The sequence below is a fragment of the Podarcis raffonei genome, chromosome 4 (genome assembly GCF_027172205.1).
Source record: "Podarcis raffonei isolate rPodRaf1 chromosome 4, rPodRaf1.pri, whole genome shotgun sequence".
In the NCBI taxonomy this organism is placed as follows: Eukaryota; Metazoa; Chordata; class Lepidosauria; order Squamata; family Lacertidae; genus Podarcis; species Podarcis raffonei.
In genome coordinates, this window is record NC_070605.1 from 39,279,928 (window position 1) to 39,307,023 (window position 27,096).

The 27,096-nt window shown below is 38.5% G+C and overlaps 1 protein-coding gene across 4 annotated transcripts in view; it reads left to right on the plus strand.

The window, feature by feature from the left end:
• NECTIN3 (nectin cell adhesion molecule 3) overlaps nucleotides 1-26,884 on the plus strand; it is a 42,116-nt gene extending 15,232 nt beyond the window's left edge. For 2 of the 4 annotated variants that reach the window (XM_053386299.1, XM_053386302.1), the window contains 4 exons: nucleotides 1,455-1,751; nucleotides 2,872-2,989; nucleotides 7,664-7,815; nucleotides 13,187-14,085. In XM_053386299.1, the coding sequence (XP_053242274.1) occupies nucleotides 1,455-1,751; nucleotides 2,872-2,989; nucleotides 7,664-7,815; nucleotides 13,187-13,779 (1,160 nt within the window). In that variant the 3' untranslated portion in view covers nucleotides 13,780-14,085. Of the gene's footprint in view, nucleotides 1-1,454; nucleotides 1,752-2,871; nucleotides 2,990-7,663; nucleotides 7,816-13,186; nucleotides 14,086-18,769; nucleotides 18,909-20,655; nucleotides 20,741-25,124 lie in introns of those variants that run through there. The other 2 variants (XM_053386300.1, XM_053386301.1) reach the window with 2 other exon arrangements.
• The last annotated feature ends 212 nt before the right edge of the window (nucleotides 26,885-27,096 follow it).

A 27,096-nucleotide genomic window follows, 5' to 3' on the forward strand; every position in this document is an offset into this window, starting at 1 on the left:
TTGGAGGTCTTTAAGCAGAGGCTTGACAACCATATGTCAGGAGTGCTCTGATGGTGTTTCCTGCTTGGCAGGGGGTTGGACTCAATGGCCCTTGTGGTCTCTTCCAACTCTATGATTCTATGATTCTATCTTCAGATATTCCCATTGGAATGTACTATATCCTCATATTTCTTACAAATGTGACATTTATTCAATTCAAGGTGGCTCTACTGATCTGATTAGGAACTGAGCTAATATAATACTGTGTCTAATTACCTTGGCAGAAGAAAGCCCTATTGAACTGTACAGAATAGATTTGCACTGCTCACCTACTTGTTGTTTACTGGCTGACTAATTATTCAGGTAGGCAGTGATGGACTACGTGGTGTCCTGCCCTATTCAGTTTGTATATCCGAAAAGAATTATCACAATAAGTCAAGTAGAGCACTTTTCTTTTGAAATAAAATTGCCGATAATTTCAAATAAATGTAATGCTAGTTACCATAACAATGTATAGAAAAAAGAAGCTATGTGAAAGGCATTCACTGTCAGGCTGGAAGCCCTTCCAGAAGCTATTTAGGAAGATTATTGATATGGTAATTGGCAGTATTTATATATGTCTGTGTTGAATATCTGGAGGTGGTTGGAGGATGGATGGCGGTTAATGGATTGAGGTTGAATCCCAACAAGACAGAAGTGCTGTTTCTGGGGGGCAGAGGGTGGGCAGGTGTGGGGAATTCCCTGGTCCTGAATGGGGTAACTGTGCCTCTGAAGGACAAGGTGTGTGGCCTTGTGGTCATTTTGGACTCACAGCTGTCTGTGGAACCACAGGTCATTTCTGTGTCCAAGACGACTGTTCACCAACTGAGACCCCACCTGTCTGCCCACTGCCTCACCATAGTGGTAGATATCCTGTTTATCTCCTGCTTGGACTACTGCAATGTGCTCTATGTGGGCCTGCCTTTGAAGGTGACTTCAGAAACTACAACTAATCCGGAATATGGCTGCTAGACTGGTGACTGGGAGTGGCCGCTAGGACCATATAGCACTGGTCCTTAAAGACCTACAAGGTGTTGGTGTTGACCTCAGAAGCTATTAACAGCTTTGGCCCTATATATTGCCAGGAGTCTCCACCCTCCATTGTTCAGCCCAGACACTGAGGTTCAGCTCTGAGGGATTTCTGGCGGTCCCTCACTGTGAAAAGTGAAGTTACAGGGAATAAGGCTGAGGGCGTTCTCGGTAGTCACACCTGTCCTGTGGAATACCCATCAGATGTCAAAAGGATACATAATTATACAGCCTTCTGTAGACATCTGAAGACAGCCATATATCAGGATGCTTCTAATGTGTGATGTTCTCTTGGGTGGTGTTGTTGTTTCTGTATATTATGTTGGAAGCTGCCCAGAGTTGCTGGGGCAACCCAGTCAGATGGGCGGGGTACAAAAAATAAATTATTCTTATGTATTTTTCTGTAGTTGAACCAGTCGTGAGCCTAAAAAAGGGACCAAATGCTTTAATTGATGGTGCCAATCAGACACTTGCCGCAATTTGCACAGCAGCCACCGGAAAACCAGCTGCAGAGGTTCTCTGGGAAGGTAGTCTTGGTGAAATGGAATCCACTTCAACTTCATATCCCAATGAAACTGTGACAGTGGAGAGTAAATACAAAGTGGTCCCCACAAGATTTGCAAGAGGAAGGCATATAACATGTGTTGTGAAACATCCAGCCTTGGAAAAGGAGATTAGAATGGTGTATGTGCTTGACATTCAATGTAAGTAAGTTGCAATATGTTCTCTGTCCTCATCACTTTGTCCTCTAAAAACATTTCATATTGCAAGTGATAGGATATCTTGTTGATATCAAATATCTCCAGGCTTTTAATACCTTTAAATGGTTCTAAATAGCCTTTGACTTAGACCTTACCCTTTAAAAATAAAAGCCCTGGGTTGGGAACAAGGAAGAATGTTGACATATGTTTCCTCTCTCAAGTCATTCTACCTTGAGAAGTAGCTAGTAGCTAGCAATTGCTCTTTTCCATATTCTGATTTGGGTCCCATCCCAAGGTAACTTGTGATTTATTGTTCGGCCATATTTATAATGTGGCTTCTCCCAGAAATATCTTGATCAGATTGCTTAAATGGTCAGGACCATTGCACAGCACATTTGAATTATTCCATAGTAACATCTTAATCTTGTCATTACTGGCTATATATAGTCAAATAGGAAAAAATTATGTATTTCACACTCTTAATTTGGGCCTTTGAAGTACCAAAACTTCAACTTACATATAGACTTAAGAGTTTATATGTAACTTGAAGTTTTGGTACTTCAAAGACCCAAAATAAGAGTGCAAAATACATAATGTGTTAACTTTAAGCTACAGGGTGCCCTGGAATAACAGCAGTTATCTGGGGTGGGGGATCAATTCAGGGGGTGCATGGCAACCATATTCTAATTAAATTCCAGGTTAACTGAAATTGATAACCTGCAGGATAGTTTCCACTACTTAATGCTTATTTATTAGAATATGTTCCTGACAAATACATTTTGAAGTTTTATATATGATCTGTGCAGATAAAGTGCAATAAATAGTATCTAATTTAGATAATGTTAAATGTGTTGAGAATGTTAAGATGGTTGCTTAACAGCCCTCTGACTGACAATTTCACTTAAGACTGTTCCTTAATGGAATCAAACGTATTATGTCCAAATTCTATTGACGGTGCAGGTTGACAATGATGGCAAGCAGGCAGAAGGTGAAATCTGGGTAGGTTAGGTATTCATTAGAAGCTAAGAAAATAATTTAGATGGGGGCTGTTTAAAGTTGCTAGATACCACAAAGTCTTACTTGATTGTTTTCCATAGTAGCTTATGTTTATATATGTTTGTAGATTCCCCCGAGGTTACAGTGACTGGGTATGATGGAAACTGGTATATCGGAAGAGAGAATGTTTTACTCAGGTGTAATGCTGATGCAAATCCACTGCCAATGGAGTTTACATGGAGTCGGTAAGTTCTTGTTTAATTCTGGCATTCTTAAAAATGTAAAATATTTTTCAATTCTGTATCTTAATTTCTTAAATATATATCAGTCTGTGAACACTATGTTGCAAATAGTTAATTTAAATTGCAAAGTTATGGAATTAATTACCATCCAATGTGGTAGTAGCACTTAGCATACATGACTTTTTTAAAGGATAAGGCCAGTCCAAGGAAAATAGGTTATTAATGGCTATTAACCATAACAGTTCAAAATGTTCATCTTGAGTGGCAATATAGGCAATATAACTTGGCTAGAAGGCTGGCGGGTGGGAGAAGCCTGCTCCTCCCCGTCGCCAGCCCCGCAAACTCGGGAGACAGCGGGAGAGGCGCAGTGCGCCCTTCCCGCTGTCCCCCGACTTGGCTAGAAGGCTGGCGGGTGGGAGAAGCCTGCTCCTCCCCGTCGCCAGCCCCGCAAACTCGGGGGACAGCGGGAGAGGCGCAGCGCGCCATCCCGCTGTCTCTCGACATGGTTTGGAGGCTGGCGGAGGGCTTCCTCCTCCCCCAGCCCCGCAAGCTCGCAGAGCGATGCCAAAGCTGCGCGCAGCTTCGGCATGGCTCTGGGTCCCGTTCTGGGGGAGGGGGAAGCTCGGGCTTCCCCCGCCCCAGCCCCACGCCTGGCAGGGGGGGAATAAATTTTTTTCCCTTTATTTCCCCCCCCCCAAATCTAGGTGCGTCCTATGGACCGGTGCATCCTATGGTGCGAAAAATACGGTACCTCTAATTTACCAGATGCTTGGAGCAAACAGAGCGTGGCTGTTTGAATCTTCCAGAAGTACAGTGGTACCTCCGGTTGCAGACTGATCTGTTCCAGAGCTCTGGTCAGATCCTGAGGTTTCCACAACCAGAGGGAGCGCCTCTGTGAATGCGTGCACGGTGAAACCCAGAAAAATACTTCCAGGTTTGCTGCGTTCGCATCCTCAAGGTTATGCAACCGGAGGGAGGTGTGCGTATCCAGAGGTACCACTGTATCTGACTGGTCACTTGGGTGGGGGGTCAGAATTGTAGATTAGAGAAATATTTTAAGCAGCATATTTGTCACAACTCAAAGCTTTCAGGGAGAATGCAACACTGGTTTTCACAGAAAAAAACCATCTCCTGCATATGCTAACAGCGTAAGAGAAAGACACAATTTGAATTATTTATGAATAAAATAGTATGCTTTATTGTTAAGTAGTAATACATTGCCACATTGAATTTATCAACAAACATAACAGGCTTCAGTATAAACTGTAGAATAGTTTTTTTGCAGAATGATCTATTGATTTTATGTATAGCAGGTTTGGAGATTAGATGGCTTTTTGAATTTCTGCAAAGCTGCTAGTATTTTGTTGGGGGATTGCCAGTCATGATTAATGTTAAACACAAATGTTGCAATTGATTAACTTTGGGTGACAGTTATACTTGATTCAGAAGTAATCTATGATCTATTATATTCATAGTATAAATATACAACAGAGTAAAATGTTGAATAACATTTTAAAAAGTTGCATCATGTCCATAACTAGTTAATAGCTGCCTTGTATCATTTTAAAGATAATTTTATTTTAATGTCATTTTATGTATAATCAATTGAAATGTAGTTTCCATCTTAATTTGCTGGCTCTGCAAATTATTTGAAGTTAAAATGCTCTCTGAAACTACAGTTTGTAGTAATGAAATCACCACTACAAATGCAGTTCCAAATATAGCACAACGGAAGATTTCTTTCTTCTTTTTTTTAAAGGTCCAAACGTGTCCTATTAGAGGAACTGAGTTTGGATGTTAGTAGTAGCGACCTATACATTTTCAATTCTTCTGCCCCTGACTTTGAAGCCATTCAAACCATTCTTTTGAAACTTGAAGCACCTTGTATTTTCATTGTCACTTTGGAGGATAACTGGCTTAAAAGCTCCCCTTTTATGCTGATTGGGCAGCTCTAGGGACCCTGTTGCAGAAAAATAACAGTTCTTTGACCACCCCCCTGCAACTTTGGATCACAACAACACCAATCTTAAGTTGAAAAACACTGTCCATAACTGAAGATAGAAGATGAAGTGATATAAGTATTTAAAATCAACACTGATCAGGAGCATATCATGTTATTTTTTCCTTGTGACCAGGCATTTGACCTTTTCCTTTATGTTAGGCTGAGGCTGTGTACACACCATACATTTAAAGCATATGGCTTTCCCCATAGTTTTCCCTCGCAGGGCTACAGTTCCTGGCAACCTTAACAAACTCCACTTCCTAGGATTATTTTGGGGAAGTAATGCACTTTAAATATATGGTGTATACACAGGCTCACATTAATGGAGACCAGGTCTAGTTTAGTAGGTGAATTAAGTGATGATATGCCACCTTTGTGTAGCGCTTGCATGCAGCAAGAAGAAAATATAATTAAATGCTCTTGAGAAGCCTTAATTTCTTCCTCTGTTGCATTGTGGGCAAGGTACTTTATTACTGAAGATGATATAGCTTCATATCCTGTAATCTTGCTGTAGTTGATCTTATTACATATCAGTTAAACATTGTTAACAAGACATTTAACATTTTTACTGTTGTAGTAGTTTGGTTTGAATTAAAGTGTTGGTGCTTCTGCTTTGTAGCAAAATTCTGCTTATGTTCTGTTTATGTTCATGGTATTTACATGAATATATACAAATGTGAACAGGTAACTTAAATGGGGGTGGGAGTGGGCGGTCCTTGGGTGCAACTAGTTAGGAGATTTAGAATGCTCTGTTCTCTCCTCTCCCTCAGTTTTGTCTGTGTGCCATGTATGAAGCAAATAAAGGATTTACACTTCTGTGCTGAACTTGCCAAAGATATGCATGTATACTTATAGAATAATTAACTCAGACTGATTGAGTTGTGTTGCTGCATTGGAGGTATTGTGAGAAATTTAAATAGCACCCCACATCCACTCACCATTGCCATCTGATAAGCTGCTGGCTTGCTGATATAGGAAAAGGGCTCATCAAATGGCACTTTGCTGAAGGCTCTCCCAATTCTGGAGCCAACCCTAAATGAGAGAAAAGCAGCTTTGTAGCTAATATAACTAGCATGGAGGTACTGAGTAACACTGATGAGTTTTCTGCAGAGGTTCAGATGAGGAGCTACATACATGTATTCTGCACAGCATAAAAAGTAACTAAACAATTTCCTAGTCATTTAGATTATGATTTATGTAATATTATATGAATGAATTATATTAATATTATATGACTTAATTGTGTGATGTGAGATGATTGACCAGAATTTAATATACATTATTTGGAATGGGCATAAGGCTAAATTGGTGTATGGACACCTAATGCTCAGCTCAGCACCCTGAGAAGAGAATTGTTTTAATACCAAATTTTGACATTGTACACATCTCACCAATATTTTAAAGTAAATAACTAGCTCTTAGGAGTATGACAAAGTCTCAATGTTTGTGGCAATGTCTGCTGGGATCTTAGAAGTCAGTACAGAAGTTGAGCAGAATTTCAGGATGTCAAAACATGACAAAGCGTGTTCTCTCTAACAGAGAGCACGTGTTGCAGTTGGGGGAACAGGCCACCCTGTCATGACTAGGCAAATTTGGTATGGAACCCTAGCCTTAAGGGGTTAATTGGGTTGCTGGGGAATTTTGGTTGTTGCCAATTCGGAGGAGGGGTCAGAGGCTTTAAATATAGGGGCCAGACGATGGGACGTCCTCTTGGCTGTTTTGCACCGGATCACCCGCCCTCCCTCCCTTTCATAGGGTGGTTTTTTGCTCGATTGACCTTGCTATGCCTGTCATGGGGTCGTCCGCCTTGGAGCGGGGGCCTGGTAGGAATTTTGCCATTTGGCTGATTGGCTGGTGCCATTTGGTTTTCGCCTACTGCGTAGCAAATCGTCACAACTTGTAAGGTTGGCGGTTAGGCATTGGTTAAATTGGTGCTTGGAGGGGTAAGTGCCTATCCCTCCAAATGATGCGGAAAGGGAATTCCGTTAAAGGAATCCAGGGGCTTGCCATTCTTTTCGTCCTTGTCCGTGGAGCCGGACTTGGGCCGTGCAAGCCCCACAGGAACATGAGGGTGAGAGGTGAGGGTCTGATTCCCAGCTTCATTTCTCACCCAATACTTGTTTCCCACGCTGGCTTCAGTTGGTGTCCGGAAGGCCAGCTCTGTCCCTGAGGGCAAGGACAGATAGTCATAACCAATGCCTAAGCAACCACTCACATTTTTTGTATTTGAATAAAGTTGTGGCCAAAAAATTATGCCAAAAACCTTAAACAAAAATTGAAGTGTGAAGTGTGAATTATTTTGGGGGGTGGCACTGTGGGACTCAACACGCAATTGAAATCCTTGTATATTCTTTGTATGTCTTCATGATTCTCACAGTTGCCTAGCATGGAACTCTGTTTTGGAAACTGAGGGAAGAGTGTGCTACAGAAACCTAAGACTGTTCAGTGGTTCTATATTAGTTTTAGAATACATGAACAAAATTACTGCTGAACTCCTTCAGTTCTCATATTAAATATAATTGTGAAATTCAGTTTTTTATTCCTCTTACTTTGAGACATTCTGCACATGAACTTATTTGCTTCTAGAGAAGGAGAACCTCTTAGCTATTTAAAATTATCTGATTTGAATAAAATATTAGATTTGGAACACTCAAAAATGCCTCTTTGTGATTCAGGTTGGATCGACATTGGCCTGAAGGTTTACAGCCTTTAAACAATACTCTGCATTTCAACAGTCCATTGACATATAATTATACTGGAACTTATGTTTGTACAGTGGCTAATCCACTTGGTCAAAAAAGTGATCAAAAGACTATCTACATACTAGGTAAGTCACTGGGTGTTTTTTTCTTCAGTATTTGAACAAACTTCTTAATGAGAGGTCAGCAATATAATGGTCATAGTGTGTTATTTATTGTTTCATTTTAACTATTAGCTTGAGAGAACATCATCCAGTTTGCTTAAAGTTCCTTGTAAGAACATTTCTGTTGCATGGGATGTATATTATATAAGCAAAAATATAGGGATGTATCTGCACACAACACTGACAGAAATAATGGTTGGCTTTATAGTAGCTGGAGCGACAGGACTTTGGATTAGCCTTAGGAACGCAAGTGGGCTGTAAGTGGGCAAATATTTGCCCTCCTGTAAAGATGATTGACATGACATAATCTAGTATGATCTTCAAAAGCAAACCAGTACACTTTTCTTTACTGTTGACACAGCTGTGGTTGAAATCAGGAGTTGGGGAAATAAAGTTTTAAGTAGGAGTTTTAAATGTACTTAACAATAATTTAAGGTAGTGTTTCTTGTACTGTGGGCTGGGGATTGCCAGTGGGCGTAGCCTTGGCACAACAGCCCATCTAGTGCCTCCTTACTTTTCTGCCCCCTGGTCTTTCTGTAACTGAGACCAACAGCTCACTGCATGCACATGTTTAGACGTAAATGACGGTTAGAGAATGAAGCTGTGGCATGCACAAAAAGGGGAAGGAGAAGAATGGGTGGGCTGACAGCCTGGCTGTATGTGAGAAGGAGGAGAGAGAACAGGAAGAAGGGAGGCAAAAGGAATGGACAGATGGAGAGAGAAGCCTTCTGGGAACTTCATTTCAACAGTGCTTGCATCCCATTCCTCTTGTTCCCCACACAGTCTCCTACCGAGTGATGATGACCTCCTGTCTAATTTGTGGCAGTAGAAGAGCAACCTTTCATTCACATATAATGAGAACCGGAGAGCCTGTTTGTGTGTGCATGGCCACAGGAGGGTGGGAGAGCAGGTGGGCCTAAGAGACCAGGGAACTGAAGAGTTTTTTTTGTGGGGAGGGATGTAAGAAGTAGAGTCCTTCAAAAATCAGTTTTGCTATGTGTGCTTTTAAATTTGTTCACAACTGACCTGGAATTAGGTTAGGGTAAACAGTGAGGTAGCCAGATTTACTGATGATACCAAAGGGTTCAAGGAAGTTAAGAGAAAAATAAATTGTGAGAAGCCACAAAAAAGGATAAATTCTTACCGTGTGAACATGATTTATGAAAAGATCTATACTTTGAAGTGCTGAAAAATAGATGGTAGACCTGCAACAGTCGCATTGTTCATTCTTTTAAAAGCAAACTTGATACGAACATTCAATTACATTAGAAAAAAATGAAAACTTGTTAAAGTTAGGGTTAAATTTTATCCTTTATATAAGGATTTCCTGCAGTCTGACTTTTACTCTTGATCTTCTCAAGAAGCAGATATATGTTCTTATGTTTTATGTACAATACAATATCTAAGTCCATAATGGGACATTATTTGTATGTTTGGTTATTTATTTATTTATTGCTCAAGGTAGCATACATAATTCTACCCATTTTATCCTCATAATACCCCTGTGAGGTAAGTTAAGCTTTAAGTTAGTGAGTGACCAGCCCAAGGACCTCCAGTGATCTTATTGGCTGACTGAGAATTTAAACCCTGGTCTCCACAGGCCCTAGTTTGGCAAACAAACCACTACACCACGCTGGCTATCTTGTTCTAAATATTACAGTCAGCATCCTATACAACATATATCAGCATCTATTGCATTTAACAGAACATCTTCACTTTCAGTTGTTTGAGATAAATGTAGTTACTTTGCCCTGAAAACATCCAATCTTACATGTTCAAATTCACGTTAGTCATTAATATTCCAACTTCATAAGCTATATGTTCACTATTTTCTGAGCTTAATGCCTGGCATTTGGATTTTGTACTCCAGTGCATGCAAACCTCTTTTTTTCAAACAGTTGTATTTTGGCAGGTCACACTTTTGCACAGTCACAGGTTGATAGATCAAGCATGGTCTCAAGTACTGACAGACCATGCAGTGTCTTGTGTAAGACTTAGGCTAACTCAAGCTATTTTGGAGGTTATTGGCCTGAGCTGAAGCATTTGACAGTGTCTTATGCCTAAACAAAGCATTAAACGTACAGACACAAATCTATGCCATCTCATAGATGTCACTCTTCCAAAGGTGTGGGTTTATGATTTGTAGCAAGTCAAAGCTGCTTATGGGAGTGCACACCCACTATTGTTTATTGATTTCTACAGTGGCATGGTGGTGCCATGCTTGGAAGTGATTTGCACCCAAATGAAGTGTTGAATCATGCATGTTATATCTATATGTAAATTCCTATTGATTATTCACATACATTTTTTTCCTATTGATCAATCGTTCCTATTAAGTTTTGGGTCTTTTTGCTGCTTATTTAATTTAGGCAACAGTTAAGCTATAAGCGTTTGTATTTGAACAGAAGTCATGTGTAATAATGCATGGGTTCTCATTATATGAAGTTTTGAATTTGAAATATGTTAAAGTTAAAGGGGTTGGGACCATGGAAAGTCCTATATCAGCAGGGATTGAAGGAGAAGACTGAAGGAAAGGAGTTGGCTTGTAAGGAATAGAAAGGAGAAGAGTCTCTGAAGGAAGTTTATAGGGAAGCAGCTGTTGAAAGCAAATTCCAGACGGGTAGCAGTCTGCTACAACAAAACCAGTCTTGTACACATTTAGAGACAAACAGATTTATTTTGGCATAGGTTTCATGAAATAAAACTCATCCGATGCACCAGGTGTCATCCTTGGTTGGCAGATATACCTGTCAGCTTGTAATGGGTAGAAAGAAAAATAATGAGAATCAACAGTGGGGCAGAAAAGCCATGAAGGAAGGTCAAGGGAGGGGTACTGTACATAGACTTACTTTCCTCTATTCTTCCCACTCCTCAATTTATCTGCCGTCTTACTGGGACAGTCTGAGCAGCCCACAAGCTTCAGGTCCCATCATTCCTCTGCCCTCTAGCATCTAATTCTGATGTGACCTTGAAAGAGGGAGGGACTAAAGGAAGAAGAGGAAGCCACCAAGCCCCTTCCATTGCCACAGCTTTGGCCAGTTTGGCATGCCTTGGCCTGGGATCATGAAAAGACTCAACAGCCACTCCCTCAACAATGCTCCCTGTCTCTCAAGTAGTGTGGACAGAAGGTCCTCTGATTGCCTACTCAAGCCCATGGTGTGCTGCAAATAAATAATGTTGACTGGATTGGTATACCGTAGAACAGGTGTGGGGTGGAAGAGGAGGAGGAGGAGGAAAAAGCTCCCTGACATCACCCTGATCAAAGGGCAACCTGATTTTCAAGACAACAATTTCAGCATGTTTCCAGATTTCCCCCTTTTCTTTTTTTCTTTTTAGCCTGGTGATACTTCTGTTTCGGAAAATGATAGAAACTAATTAAATCTTTTTCACCTACTTCATACAGGATCAGAGAACTTTATTCACTCCTTTTTAAACTAAACATCATTACTCTAGATCAGGGGTTCCCAAACTGTGGTCCGTATAAGAAAAAGTAGCAATTAAAATATGATTGAAAATTATACAGCATTAAGCACAGTGCATTACAGTTGCTACAACAAGCGGGGGGTGGGGTGGGGGTGGAGAGATCATGAAGTTGTCTACCAAGACAGCAATTTTCAAGTGGTCCGTTGGAAGAAAAGTTTGGGAACCACTGTTCAAGATCCCTATGTTCATCTATGTAGTATCCCCATTTTACAAATTCCTCTCCTTTCTCTTGTTCATTTAATGTACGTAATATATACATAAAGAATTAAACAACTCACTGATGAAAGTGAGTGAATTATGTTACTTAATGACAAGTGGCATAATAGTAGTAGCATAGACCTAATATTAGTAGAATTTTTTGAGAAAATTGGTTTGTTATTCAAGCGTGTCAAAAAAGGCTATAAAGATTATATTATGAAAGTTACTGTTCATGGTATTTTAGGATTTAAGTGAATTATTCAGTGTATAGCCAGCTAAAATATAATAATAATTATTATTAAAATTACTTAGATTGTATTTCAGTCTTCTAGATTTCGTCTACTTAATTAGCCAACACAGCTAATTATTTATTTGAAGAAGTAGTCTAAACGTTAACAATAACATTTCATGAATAGCCTCCTCCAGTGGGCTACTAGTTTTTAAAATAGTTTTAAAAAATAATTAAATATTCTAAACTGTCTCCTACCCTTTTTATATCATCTAGAATCCACTTGATAAATGTGAAGTATATTAATACTATTATATTTAGGATCCAAAGAACACTACTTTATGTATGTCCTAGGGTTTGGGCATGATGAGTAGAATTTTTTTGTTTCCTCTGACATATCAATGGCTCATATCACAAGCAGCTTATGCAACTCAACACAATTTCAAGATCATTGCCATGTGAAAAGGGACCCACTGTTTGTTATACACAGCTTCAGACTGTCTTGGGTACATAGAACAACTTTTGTTTCTTTAAGCAATTTGCCTATCATCCACATACAACAGTTTCCAAGACCCAAATGTAGTCTTAAACACATCTTGCATAGTCAACCCTTAACAAACCTGAGCAATACTGATGCCAAGTAAAGATTGTATGTGTTATTTGAGCTTTTATGTACCCATACCACAACAGAATAAACCTGCAACTTTAGGTGTCAAATATTAGAAGGTTCATTAGGTGCTTTTCATAGAAACTCAATGAATCATAGAATTGTAGAGTTGGAAAGGAACCCTGAGGGTCAATTTTGAAATAAGAAACAAATTTCTTATGCTTTGATTTGTTCCACAAGTCCTTTGGTTTTTTTTTAGAAGGTTCCTATTTTGATTAAAATGTTTCTTTAGTACTAGTGAGAATTTTGGAAGCGTTGAAGTGCACAACAAACTTTTGAATGCTTCTATCTTTTAAAATCTTGTAACTATCAAATTGAATCCTACCACTACATACATGGTCAGGGGAAATGAAAATAATGAAGAACTAACTTCAGCATGCAGCTTATAGTTTTTCATTCTCTAACCAAACTATATAATACATTATTTCTTTCATTCTTAACTCTGCCTTGGAATATAAGAAAAGGTTGACTTTTCAGCTGATGGCATTGATCCATGTTTGCTCTAAAACAGCATGGAAAAAAATTGTTGATGATATTGTTAGAGTAAACTGTTTTTTCATACTTCAGTAAGCTGGTCCAGAAGTTAAGTCTGCTCCCTCTACCCAGAGTAATGAAATTAAATGAAGAATGAAAAACTATGTTGAAGTACACTTAACTTACTCATCAACTGTGCTTTCTTATCAGCTCTTAACTTAATGTAGTTTGCATTGACATTTTCTGCCTTTTCTGTGTCTTGTGTATCTCTGCTCTTTCATTAGATCCTCCTACTACTACCACTTCACCACCCACGATTCCATGGCTTCCTTCAACTGATGGCATCACAGGTTTAGCAACTCAGCCAAAACTAAAGCTTTTTCCAACATCACCATGGCCAGCAATGCAGGAAGACAATTGGGGCACTATCATCGGTAGTGCAGTGGGCGGGGCTCTTTTCCTGATATTTGTATGTGTCTTGGCTGGAGTTATCTTGTATAGGAGAAGGAGGACGTTCCGTGGTGACTACTTCGCTAAGAACTACATTCCACCATCAGATATGCAAAAGGAGTCCCAAATAGATACCCTCCAAGTAGAGGATGTGGATTCTTACCCTGACAGTGTGAAAAAGGAAATAAAACATCCTGTGAACAGTCACATAACTAAAGACTACTTGGGAGAATCTGAAAAAACAGACTGGAACAAAGTAGACACTATTAACAGGTACCAGGACAGGTATGAAAGACCAATGGATTACTATGAAGGTGGAACACTGGGAATGAAATACTTAGGTGAAGAATGTTATGAAGAAAATGAAGATGACTTAGTTTCACATGTAGATGGCTCTGTAATATCTCGAAAGGAGTGGTATGTCTAAAGACCACCTTCAAGTCTTGACTATACATAAAGCTCCTTCATTAGCTGATCACTTTCAGATTGTTTATACTTTTTCTTGAGGAATAGGTTTTTGAAGTTGATTTTCAAGCTTTTTATATTCTAACTTGACAATTGAAATGTAAAAACCTCATTTAAATGTATTGAAGCTGCTTTATTATTTTTTTCAATGCTGTACTACTGTCTTTCACAAGATATGAATTTTAATATAGTGCTTTATTTGGCCTATAGCACAAGATAAACAAGTGCTAAGTGGAAAAAGAAATTGTTATAAAAAGTTTGAAATGAAGCAACTGTCTTTGCTTGTGACTACAAATTTATGATCAAGACCTACCTTGATAGTACTTTTTGATCCATAATTCTAGTAAACAGTAACATGAAACTGATTCAAGTACAGAGCTGATCTAAGGTACACTTTGTTTACAAAAAAATTTATGACATGAAATATTCTGATGGCACAGTTTTTTCAAAGCTTTATTTTTAGGTTTTCTGCACAGAATTTAATACCTCTACATTTTTGAGCCTTGCCATTTAGATACTGTAGTAGGTGGTACCTTTTACAGATGACTTGTTGCACTGAACCTGCTGCAATAGACTTTTCAATGAATAAAGTCTTGCAGCATAACAGGAACTCTATATTTTTACACTGCATTTTATTTCCAAGCACTGGGATGTAAGATTCCAATCACTTCAGTTGTGTTTCCAGACTCATCCTTTCCAGAAATGTTATTTTGATTAAATGTTATTTTGATACAATACAAACAGTTTACCCTACCTAAATGGAAAAAAGTAATGTTCAGGAAATATTAGGTTTCCATAACATTAATTAAGCACAGAGCTACAAATGCATTAAGTTGAAACCCAGATGCAACTTCTGTATTTGAATGAAGATGCATTTTAAGAAATAAACTTTTGGCTTTTCACAGAATTTGATGGTACAAGAAGTATTTGGACTGTCTAAAGAAATGTTGGCTAAAAAGCAGGGAAGCATTAAATGCAGGAGCAAATTTAGACTTTGTAAGCGTTTGTCACTATGAAAAGCATGGCATATTTTGAAAGAGAAGGATGAAACACTTTGGCTTAAACAGAAAATATACTAGCATGGTATATTTCATATGAGGCATTTTGAGACATTTATGCTGCTTGAAAAGAATTGGAGTAGTGCAGTAAAATTACTATTAAAGTAAATTATTACTTAATAGATGGGAGAAACAAATATACGTAAGGAGGGATTTTCTCTGAAGGACATAGGAAATAGAGGCAACTGTGTTGTTTAAAAATACATCTCACATATAGGCTTTAGAATACCTAGTTGGTTGTGTAGAGAATATAGCACAACCAATAGGAGCCCATCATACTTGCTTAGAAGCAAATGCCATTGAAAATCTTATGTTCAAACATGCTCAAAACTGAAAAGGTAGATGAGTGTTTGCTTCAATAGAAACTTCTTTAAAACATTTGCATATGAAGAATTAGATGAATTTGGTAGCATGTGTACAGACAATATTAATGCTTTTTAGCTTCCCAGTAAAAACCTTAGAAGTAATATGAGCACATTACATAATGACTTGCAGTATTTTAGAGCTTTTCAGTCAGTACAGTATCTGTATTAAGGTGCAGTTTTGACAGCACACTGTGACTTGGTTGCTATGTCTTCAGAAATGTGACTGCAGTTGAGTATAAATACATGAAACAGGTTTTCTATGCGTCTCTATCACATTGATAATTTAAGTGGTAACACTATTTTACTTCACCAAAGTATGTCTTCAGTACATTTGGAAGTAAAATTATTAAACCATGCTTGCCTGTGAACTCAAGTGAGTTTCAATAATTGCTTCATGGATCTGATCCATCAACGGCTGAAGTTCTTACTTCAGTTAGCTTTTGATTAGGCCACAAGGTAGCAGGTCCTAATTTGTGCGTGTGTTTTTTGTTTTTTTTTTTAAAGCTAGCTCATGGTCTTAGGAACATCTCCATTGTAATGCCATACTTTTCTGTAAGCCCTCTAGAAAGCTTTCTTGTAACACTCAAATTTAGAAGCAAGTACCTAATATTCTGTGTTTTCAATATAAATTTGTTAAAATTTGATCAAGAGCTTTACAGTTTAAAATGAAGAGGTTCATACTAGGTTTAAGATGTTCAGTGTTGCAGTGTTTTTACCTAATGTATGTTTGGTGTAAATACAGAATTGATTGTAAGTATGAATAGTTGTGTGAAATAAATCTTTTGTTAAATTAATTTCTTGAATGCAGGTCATATGCACAAATGATGGAAAGGCATATAAAATGTAATAGAGGTTAGATTTGTGGTGAGGAAACAGGTAGACTAGAAAATGAGAGCTGAATACAGAAAAAACTGTTGAATTAGTACTTCTATATAGCATCTGAAATACTTAACTATATTGGTAAAAGTGTTCATAGATTACTTACTAGTCAACATAGCTGTCCTTGATGACAGATTGTATATTTTTTTGTACTCCATAGTCTAGGTAAATTGCAGAAAAAGCTGTAAGGTTACACTTAATTTTTAGATGCAGAAAGTTTGATCTGCTGTTTTGCTTGAAGTTGCCAAATTATTTTACTCTGTCAACTATGGAGAAAAGTTGATAACGATAAACACAAGACTTGAGTTGGTCTTGCCTTCAGATGACTCTACACATATAAGAATCCCCAAACAAATAGAATCCATACACAGGACAAATATGGATTGTGCCCAGCGTATTTTGTAGTTCTATTTCTCAGCATGTCCAGAAAACATTTGCTGCTGTAGCCACCAACATGCCTTTAGTGTTTATATACAAAGTAGCTATCATTGAGATGATCCTTGTTTAAAATCAGATGAGCCAGCACAAGTTGATTTCCAGAATGAATGATAAACGATTGCAGCATAGCATAAACAGTTTGAGTTTTGTGAGTTGTATCAGCTGGGAGACAACCTAATACATAGCTATGTATGTATGCTTTGTGATGAAGATTGTATGCTTGTGTGATGAAAGCATATGTGCCTATTTTGTCAATGCTGCTAAATATATGTATACTTTGGTGTAATCATGTTCGTTGGATTAATAGCTTGGGAGTCATTATGCAGTAGCAAACTTCCAGACACTCATTCTTTGCCAGTTGGTTGTTGCGCATTCCATTCTTCCTGAGAAGAGCTGATTTTGCAGCTTGCTAATGATTCCCAGGCAGTTTCCCATTCACGCAGTTTTCAGAGTCAATTCTATGTAGCATCAGTAGAATTGCATTGTGTGCCTTCAGACCATTCTTTGGGCTGCTAAGTCAAAGAACTCAGTTGATAGTATTCTGCAGTTTGCAAATTACATTCAGTGTGTAATAAATCACAAGTCCTCGTGAATATCGATGTTGAGTGTGAGAAGTACTGATAGTTCAGTTGGGAAATAGATTAGAAAGGGAAGGTGTGTACCAGATAAGGGCAGATCATACTTAATATTCATATTTGCCATGAATGAACAGGCTTTCTTGGGTAGGGGAAATGCAGTAGTGTGGCCCAAGTGAGCTTAAGTTAGATCCCCTGAAAGCAGTGGCCTTTTTCTTACTTAGTTTTTGCTTTGGTTAGCCTTGGTTTCAATAAAACATTGTCTTATATAGCTTGTCCCTGTATACATTTGTTGATGCAGGTGCGGATCTTTCCTCCAAGATGAAAAAAAAAAGCAGTTTGGGGGTGATAGTGTGAAAATTCTTATATGGGAATGAATTAAGAAGTACCCCACCTGTACCTTGTGCTTTGGATTTCATCCTCCACAGCCACATTTTGCAAAAGGAAAAACATATGGACAAACTATACACCGTGTGTAGTTGAGACATGTATAAGTAATATTTTAGGTGGATTTGGGCCATTGGTATATAGACCTCCGAAGTCTAGACCTTTCCCCCTTGGAAATGATGTCAAAATTCAAAGTAGGCTGTTATATGAACGTTTTTTTCACCATTCTTGCAGCTGTCTAAAGCTTTTCATGGCAGTGTTGCATGTTGGTGAAGCAAAAAGCAGTGCATGCATTCATATATTCTGAGATATGGTGGAGATAAAAATAATGCTAAAGATATTTTCAGATACTTCTGAAATATTTAAGCAATGATTTGCACATACAGTACAGGTAACACATTTCATTTAACAGAGTAACTGAGCAACTAATTAACTTGCCACTAAAGGGTAACACTCTTATTGACCTGCCACTGTGGTCCACTTCTGCTATGATGAGTCAATTGTGAACATTTCTAATGTACCTGGTACAGTTCCTGATTTTCAACATGTCATTGAAAAAAGTTACAGGCCTTCAGATTTTTACAGAGATTTTGTTTGTGTTTTAAGTAAAATAAAACAATGTCTACTGATTTCTACAAAAAAAGATACAGCTAGCACATTTGATAGTAAAATTAGATAACTTCAGATATCGTTGTTTTGTCCTATCTCAGGGATGTAGAATAAGCAAAGTTGCTTTGGTAAGTATAACTTCAGTAGCTTATGCTTTTGCATTCTTAAAGTATTAGATAACTATTTCTAAACCAGACGGAACTTTCAGTATAACTGCCATTTATTTTTGTATGTTGTTCCTATGCACAGTCTAAAAACAAATGGTTCTCTTTGTAGATTGAAATACAAATGTTTGCTATGCTAAAAATTACTTTTCCAGACATTGTTAAAGGCATCTGTCTCAAATACTTAACGCCTTGTGAGTTAAGAATTGAAAATCATTTTCATGTCAACATATTTTTATTCCTCTTTTTTCATCTTTAAAAGTTTAAGACTGTATGTTCAAATTCTGCCTTCAGCAATCCTTTTTTAATATTGCATAGCTGTTTATGACCCGCATGCAGTGGAAATGATAAATTGTAGATTCCACAACATGTTTAACTTAGAGGCAGCTAACTTTATTTCTTTTCCCTGAATTTGAGGAGTTTTGATAACATGACTCATTGCTTGAAAATCATAATGCATGCTGAATTGCATTTCAGATGTTCCATTTAAGCAGTCGTCATCAGTAGCTGTAGCTGGGGCTGTAATAGGAGCAGTACTTGCTCTCTTTATCATTACCATCTTTGTGACAGTACTACTGACTCCCAGAAAGAAAAGGCCCTCTTACATGGACAAAATGTAAGTTTTTTGTTTGTTTCTGAGCTGATATCATTGCTTTCTAAAAAGCTTGAAGTGTTTACTCTCCCTTTTCTCATGCTATACCATTCTATTCTGCTTTAAGGTACAGTCCCTGTAGTGCTAATACAAAATGTCAGCATACACTACTCAAAAAATATATACCTAGTCCAAGAACTTTACACTAGCACAAATTAAAAATTATTTGTGCTTATTTTATTTTATTTTTATTTAGAAAGATCAGTAGACTGCTTAATCACAAAACTCTGTAACCATTATATACTTATTGAAAAAGCACAGCTAAAATGATGCCATCTGCAGTGATATCAGCAAAGGCTAATTGTCTGTTATTTGTAAAGTTTGGCTTTTATGTTTCTGTTGAATATGTTGGTGGTGGGTGGGTGGAACCCCTAAAATAATATTGTATACCTGCCTCTATACATTGTACACCTAGACGTACAATAAAGGTGTTGTTAGGTTTAAGAAATCATAGTGCTTCCCTTTTAATTTCTCAATAGTCTCTTACTGGCTATTCAAAATCTAGCATCTTTCTGACTTTCTTTATAGATATTCTATTGGCTTTTAGCTTTAATTAAAAAAGAAAAAAAGAATGAGTCTCTGTTTCCTGCTGGGTAGGTGTGGGTGTGGGAGAGATAAACATGAAGATGATCTAGAAATCATGCATAGTTCTACCCCTTAATTCACCTTCAGTTCATCCAGCAATGTTAAGCACTACTTTCAGAGATTTTGTAAACTAGTTCTGTGAACTTCATTCAGCTGACCTGAGGGTCATAGTAGATAGCTCATTGAAGATATTGAGTGAGTGTGCTAGCGATCATTAGGAAAGGAATAAAACTACCAATATCCTAATGCCATTATAGAAATCTCTGGTGCGGCTACATCTGGAATACTGTTTACAGTTTGGGTCACCTCACCTCAAAATGGATATTGAAGAGTTGGAAAAGGATCAGAAAAAGGGCAACCAAATATCATTGGGATGGAACGATACCCTTATGAGGAAAGATTGCAGCCTTTGGAACTTCTTGGTTAAGAGAAAAGGCGAATAAGAGGTGACATGATAGAAGGTTGTAAAATCAGACATGGCATGGAGAAAGTTGCAAGCTAAAAGCTCCCCCAGCCCCCAAACATAAGACTAGAACTCCTCAACATTCAATGTGGCTGAATGTTGGAAGATTCAGGACAGGTAAAATAAAGTAATTTTTCCATAGTTAAACTATGGAATTCTCTCCCCCAAATAGCAGTGATCGCCACCAACCTGGATAGCTTTTAAAGAGAATTATACAAATTCAGGGAGAATAAGGCTGCCAATGACTACTAGCCAAGATGGCTATACTCCAGGGTTGGAGGCAGCAGTGCTTCTGGAAACCAGTTGCAGGAAATTGCAGGAGGGGAGAGTGCTCTTGTGCTTATGGTCCTGCTTGCAGTCTTCCCAGGTGCATCTGTTTGGTCACTGGCCTAGATGGGCCACTGGACTGATCCAGCAGGGCTGTTCTTATACGATGTGCTCTGTTTCTCTTTATACAGGTAATGCCTGACAAATCTGTTGAGTTATTCAAACCAATGCAATTTAAGAATTTTTGGCAAGTGGGATACTTGCAATTTTATATTAATGGCATTTCCTATTATATGACCAGGGAAGTTTCCATTTTACTTGTTTACAGCTGTAATCTACACTTGATTCAATTATTTCTCCAATAGTGGTGACTAAACTCCAAGTTTTCCAATGCAGGATTGATCTTCCACCAACACACAAGCCTCCGTCTTCATATGAAGAAAGAGCTTTTTCCTTGTCTCAGAAAGAAATAATTCTTCCAGTAAGTTATTGATGAAGCATACTTCCAAAGTAAAAGGATCTTTTAATGTTGCTTAATACAAATTGATCTATAGAAGATATTCAGTTGACATAAGACATTATTTTGTTACTCAATTGATATAGTATATTTCTGCCAGCCAGACTTCTAAGTAATTACACTAATCTATTTAATTCCCATATGAGGGTTTAATCAGGTTCTTGAACCTCTAAAGGCTTTTATGGGTTTATCCCAAACTGGAGTCCTCTTTGAGAACGAACCTCAGATTGCATTATATATCTGAGTAAATGTATGTGTGTCTTGTCAAGTCTGAAGGGTGCACGCTCATGAACTTCATTACATGTCCCTTTTAAAATACTTGGAAGTGAGTGTTGAAGGAATTGCAGGTAGTAAATCTTCTGCAACCCAATCCCCACTAGAGTTCTACTAAGACTCATGGCAGAGTGGCAGCAAATCTTTAGGGGTGGGCAGGGGAAGGTGGGAGAAATACTTGTTCAGTCAACTTTATTATTAAAGGTAAAGGTAAAGGGACCCCTGACCGTTAGGTCCAGTCATGGATGACTCTGGAGTTGCAGTGCTCATCTCGCTTTACTGGCTGAAGGAGCTGGTGTATAGCTGGTGGTCATGTGGCCAGCATGACTAAGCATGGTGAACCAGAGCAGTGCATGGAAACGCCTTATACCTTCCCGCCGGAGTGGTACCTATTTATCTTTCACTTTGACGTGCTTTCAAACTGCTAGGTTGGCAGGAGCAGGGACCGAGCAACAGGAGCTCACCCCGTCGCTGACCTTCCGATTGGCAAGCCCTAGGCTCAGTGGTTTAGACCACAGCGCCACCCGCATCCCTCAACTTTATTATAAGCCTACACAAAAGTTATTTTAATTTCACCCCCATTCAAAGGAATGCTCACCCACTACCCACTGAAAGTAATGAAAAAGTCTGGGCCACATACTTTGATTCAGCTTAACTCATAATGGATTTCTGTACCACATTAATTGGCTTTTCAGGAGCCCACATTCTGTATTGTTATTTAGCCACCCAAATCTACTGTTAGGTTCTTCTATGGCTATAGAAACCAACAGGATCGGAAGAATGCAGCCACTCCAGAAAAAGCTAGAGTTAGCCCTAACAATATGAGGCAGTAATCTTGCTAGCCTGCGCAGTCAACAACATGGTCACCATTGCATTCTGACTAAGAAAATCTATCAAAGGCATGCAAGTTTCTGGTCACTGAAGTTTCCAGTATAAGATTGTGTAAATCCTTTTGTTCACCCACTAGCAGTTGAAGCCCCTGAAATACTGATGTGAAAGAATATTGTGAGCAAAACGAGGTTCGGGGTCAAGCTGCCTGGTTAAAAGTTCTAGACATCATCTAATAGTGACTAAATACAGTCTAGCCAGGCCCCCAGCACACACCATTCAGAAGTAATCGTGCAGTATTGTAGAACTGAATAGTGTTTGTTTAGTACACTATGAAGCAAAAAATGTTTGGCTTATATTATAAAATATCAAAGGAAGTAGAATAAACCCAGACAAAATATGACGACCAATCCAGAAAGCAGTATGACTCCATCAGAATCAAGTGATGCTCTAATGTTTGGCTAGCAAAAGAAGAGACTGGCATTGTTAAGTTTTGGCATCCACTTGTAATGAAAGCTGATTGGTTTTGCATTAACTATTGCAAATTCATTGCATCTAAAACTACAGTTAAAATAGTTTTGCATATTGGAATCTTTACAGAATACAAAGCTGCTTCACTATAGTTGCCCAAAATTATGTAAGGATGAGCTGCAAGCAAGATACTTGTGTTTGCTTTCCGTGTTAAAGATTAAGCCAATGTTGGGTTGAGGTAGGGGGTTGGTATTCATTTCTGAGGTTTGGAGATACTTGTGTGCAAGTACCAAGTACCATAGAACTTAAAAAAAAATAAATCCTTCTCAATTCTTCTAAAATCAAAGTGCTTATGAAATTCTCTTTGTTTTCTATATTATTTTGTGGAATGATACCAGGTGATAAGAAGACATAAATGCATTCTTACTTTGTACATTGCTGTAGCTGCATGTGATTGTGGTATAAGGCACATTCATACCTATCTTAAGGCAAGATGTTTTCCTTATATATTTTTTTTAAAAATATTTAGTGCCTTTCATCAAACTTCCATAGAAAAACAAAATAATACTACGCAAACAGAAAACAATTCAGCAGTAACTAAAAGCACAGCAGAGTGATAGTTAATTTCAAACTTCAACTGATACAAAACAAAAACTTGACTTTCTGGACAGCCAGCAAAGATGATAGTCTTCACTTGGGGCAGAAGTTCTCTTAATACTGGGCTGCCTACAGAAATGGCCCTGCATTGTGGGGAGGCTAGACCTTCCCTACAACATGGATGAATCTTTGGCAGGTCCTCAGCATTAGCTCTTAAGTGTCAGGAAGATGTTATTTCTTGAAGCATGTAGGGACTGCCCCAACACTGGTCATCACAGCAATCTCAGTAAGTTTGGCACCCAGCAAAAGTCCCGATGTGCAAGTGGCCTGGAGTACTGCCAGTGTCGTGCCTGCTACTTCTTCACTGGCCACAGCTGGTGCAAACATTTCAGCAGCAAAAGATTATGCCACAGATCGTCTACTGATGAATCCTTCTGCTCGAAGCACTGCTGAGAGAGAAACCACAATGCCTACTCTCAGACCTTCCCCACTTTTCCACATTGATCAGTCTTCTTTGAGTCTTAGGATCCAGATGTTTGCAGTGGCTTAGAATCTGCTACTTGCCTTTCTCCCATCTAGGCAGCAAACAGTTGCCTGGTGTTCAAAACTGGGTGAAATGCAAGGTGCTGTAAGTTTTTATAAACCTGAGTTTTGAATGAGAAGGAGGACATGGAGCCAGAAGAAAAGAAAATACCCTGTTTCTGAATAACAGTTTCATATTTCTACCTTCAATGCAAAGTGTTGGTTTTGACTTTTAGGGCCCTAGCTTGGATTCAGGCTACTTGGAGGATAGCCACTCCCAACATGTACCTACCAGTGGAAGTGCCTTTTCAGTAGTGGCACCCCAGTTATGTAATGTCCTCTCCACACTTTGCACAGTATCGCAACCTCTCCTGTGCTGAACAGCTTGGTCTTTAGGAATGGTTCCCAGAATGCTGGATTCCTCACCTCTAACCAAGGGCAAACAAGATAGTATGCATAAACTCAACCTTGTGCAACTCAGCCTTTCCCCTGAAAAACACTCAAGGAAGAGGTCACATGGACTGCTGAATCAAGCAGAGGGAGCAGGTGCCACACATTCTTCACTGTTGGGTTTTTGCTTCAGATGACCCCTTGGTAAAAAAAATTGTCACTACTATATCACTTGGGACGCGGGTGGCACTGTGCGTTAAACCACAGAGCCTAGGACTTGCCAATCAGAAGGTCGGCAGTTCAAATCCCCGCAACGGGGTGAGCTCCCGTTGCTCGGTCCCTGCTCCTGCCAACCTAGCAGTTTGAAAGCACGTCAAAGTGCAAGTAGATAAATAGGTACCGCTCCAGCGGGAAGGTAAACGGCGTTTCCATGCGCTGCTCTGGTTCACCAGAAGCGGCTTAGTCATGCTGGCCACATGACCCGGAAGCTGCTGTTCGCCAGCTCCCTCGGCCAATAATGCGAGATGAGCGCCACAACCCCAGAGTCAGTCATGACTGGACCTAATGTGGTGTAGTGCCAGTGTGGTGTAGTGTCGTAATCTGGGGAACCGGGTTTGAGCCTCCGCTCCTACATGCAGCTGCTGGGTGACCTTGGGCCAGTCACACTTCTTTGAAGTCTCTCAGCCCCACTCACCTCACAGAGTGTTTGTTGTGGGGGAGGAAGGGAAAGGAGAATGTTAGCCGCTTTGAGACTCCTGAAGGGGAGTGAAAGGCGGGATATCAAATCCAAACTCCTCTTCTTCTAATGGTCACGGGTCCCTTTAACTTTACCTTTACCTTTACTATATCACTTAGTATGGAAGATTATGTCCATATGCAGAATAAATGTGGGCCTTAAAAGAAGCTTTTCAACTATTAAATAATACTAAGTTTTGAAGAATACTGTAAAAGGGAGAATAGGCCTTCATTCAATATTTGTTTTTTCTTTTACTGAGCTGTCTTAATACTGTTTTAAATTGCATGTTGACAAATATTAATGGTACTGAATGTGCATTATATTGAAGAAAGTATAAGTTACAGATAGTCCATATCATTATACTATAAATTAAGTAATTGTATTTATTTATTATTTAGGATTCCACAGCAATTAGTACGTCTAGTTTGAGTATTGTCATTCAAGGACATACCTTTTAAGAAGAAAGCAATATGATGAAGAAGCCAGATAGATTTTTGTATCATACTTTAATCATCTATTTTGTTTTTTTAGAAGATGGTAAACTGCAGGCAACTGAGCTATGAAGAAGAAAATTCCTTGGCTCAGGATAGCCATCAGCAAATGTGCCCAGCTTTCAAGCAAACAAATTGCAAAGACTGGAGCAGCAAGAAGCATCCTGAGCCAGACAATAGAAGAGTGTATATCAATCCCAGGGAACATTATGTTTGACTTCTCACCTGTAAATTGATGATCAAAAGTAATATGACTTTTCTAATAACTGTTTTATATCATATGGATTTCTAGCTTATATGATTTAGGTTCAGTGAATGCTTTCCCTTCTCTTATTGTAGAAAAAATGAGGCAAAGGAAATGGGAATAGTAGTAAAACTCAAATTTGTAGAGAACAGTGTTTCTTAATGCTTTACTACAGTAAATATGTCTACCACAGATTTCTGTGTATTTTGAAATTTCTATGTATTTTTATTCAACTCGGATGGGGGTATAATGGTGAAATTGAAACGAATTTTTCTTAGCTATTCCTCTGAATTGTTTCTACCTAACTAACCCTATAATATTTACTGCTGTGAGTTTGTCCAATCTCCCTCACTCGGCAGCTTCATTGATTGGCTGCTGCTTTTTGGAGTATGGAAAGTTGCATTGCAATGACATTGCATCATGTGTTTTGTAATCTTAGATATTACTGGAAGGGAGAAGAGAAGACATGGGGTCTTGCATTTGGCTACAGCCATGAATGCTTGTAGAACAGTAAAAACCAAATTCTCATTTACTGATTTGTTGCCTTTTAAGAAATGCTGGAAGGTGTTGCCTACTTCATAAATGGATGGTTTTGCTATTGTCCTGGGTTAATGCTAGCCTAAATCGTTACCTTGCCATTTAAAACAGTGGAGCACAACTTTTCAGGATTCACTTTCATACCAGTGATTCTTACCTGAATCAGATTTTTTTGGTCATTCGCTTAATCAGGCATACCAGAAGTAAAAATTGGAATATTGAAAAGGTAAAGAGTGACTTCATGTACTACAGAAAGAGAAATAAAAACAACGTAGCAAAAATAATGGATAAGCTGTTTGTTTTTGTTCCATTACTTACGTGAGTGTAGAAAACAATTTAACAGGGAACCCAGTTGGATGCAGTTTCCCCTGAATTTCCCATATTTAGTATTTTTTAGCTAATTTCTTTGGCCCAATTATGTGTAATCCCGTAGTCATAAAGGGCTCCTACGTTCAGTCTTTTCATTTACGTTGCAAGATGCATCGACCAGTTACTTTGCTGCTTTGTTCTCAAATGTAGTAAAAGGTTGGCTTCACCTAATGTGTCTTATTTAGACCTGCAAACAAGTGGGGAGGTCCTATCATGCTGCCAATAACAGGCCAGTGGGAGGTGTAGATAGTTCTACAAGCCTACATTTCATTGGTTTTCATCCTTATTATGTGGAACAATGTTAAAGGTTCCATGGGGTTTATAGAAATGCAAATAGGCCTTTGAACAGAGTTTCAAGTTTATTGCTGAAGGTAAGTAGCAAAATAAATGGCAAGTAACCTTGAAATGCAAATTATGTACTAAGATGTAGCTTTTATGTAAAAAGCCTGGCTAAGTCAATTGTGCCTGTACAAAACAAATGCATTTCAGTTCTATATGTAAAGAGGTGTAGCGTGATTTAGGTGCACGTTTGCCTACATGATTTTGTGTTTTGAGCACAGAGCTAAGAAAAATGGATGAGGTATGTATAGGGAGATTAATGAATTTAGAGCAGACTATAAAGTTTCAATAAAGATGAATTTGATACACTGTTTTAAGGTCTTGTGTTGAAACACTAAACACATATTCATATTTTTGTTACTTAAAAATGTATAAGTGGTTTTGCATTTTAAACACAAACATTGTTTTTAATACTTATATATGTGCCAATGTCAGTTTGAAGAAATGTGAAAGTAGAAAATTTGCGTTGAACTATTCTAAACATGCATGGGTGGATAGAAGAAGTTGTTTCATTTATTTCTGC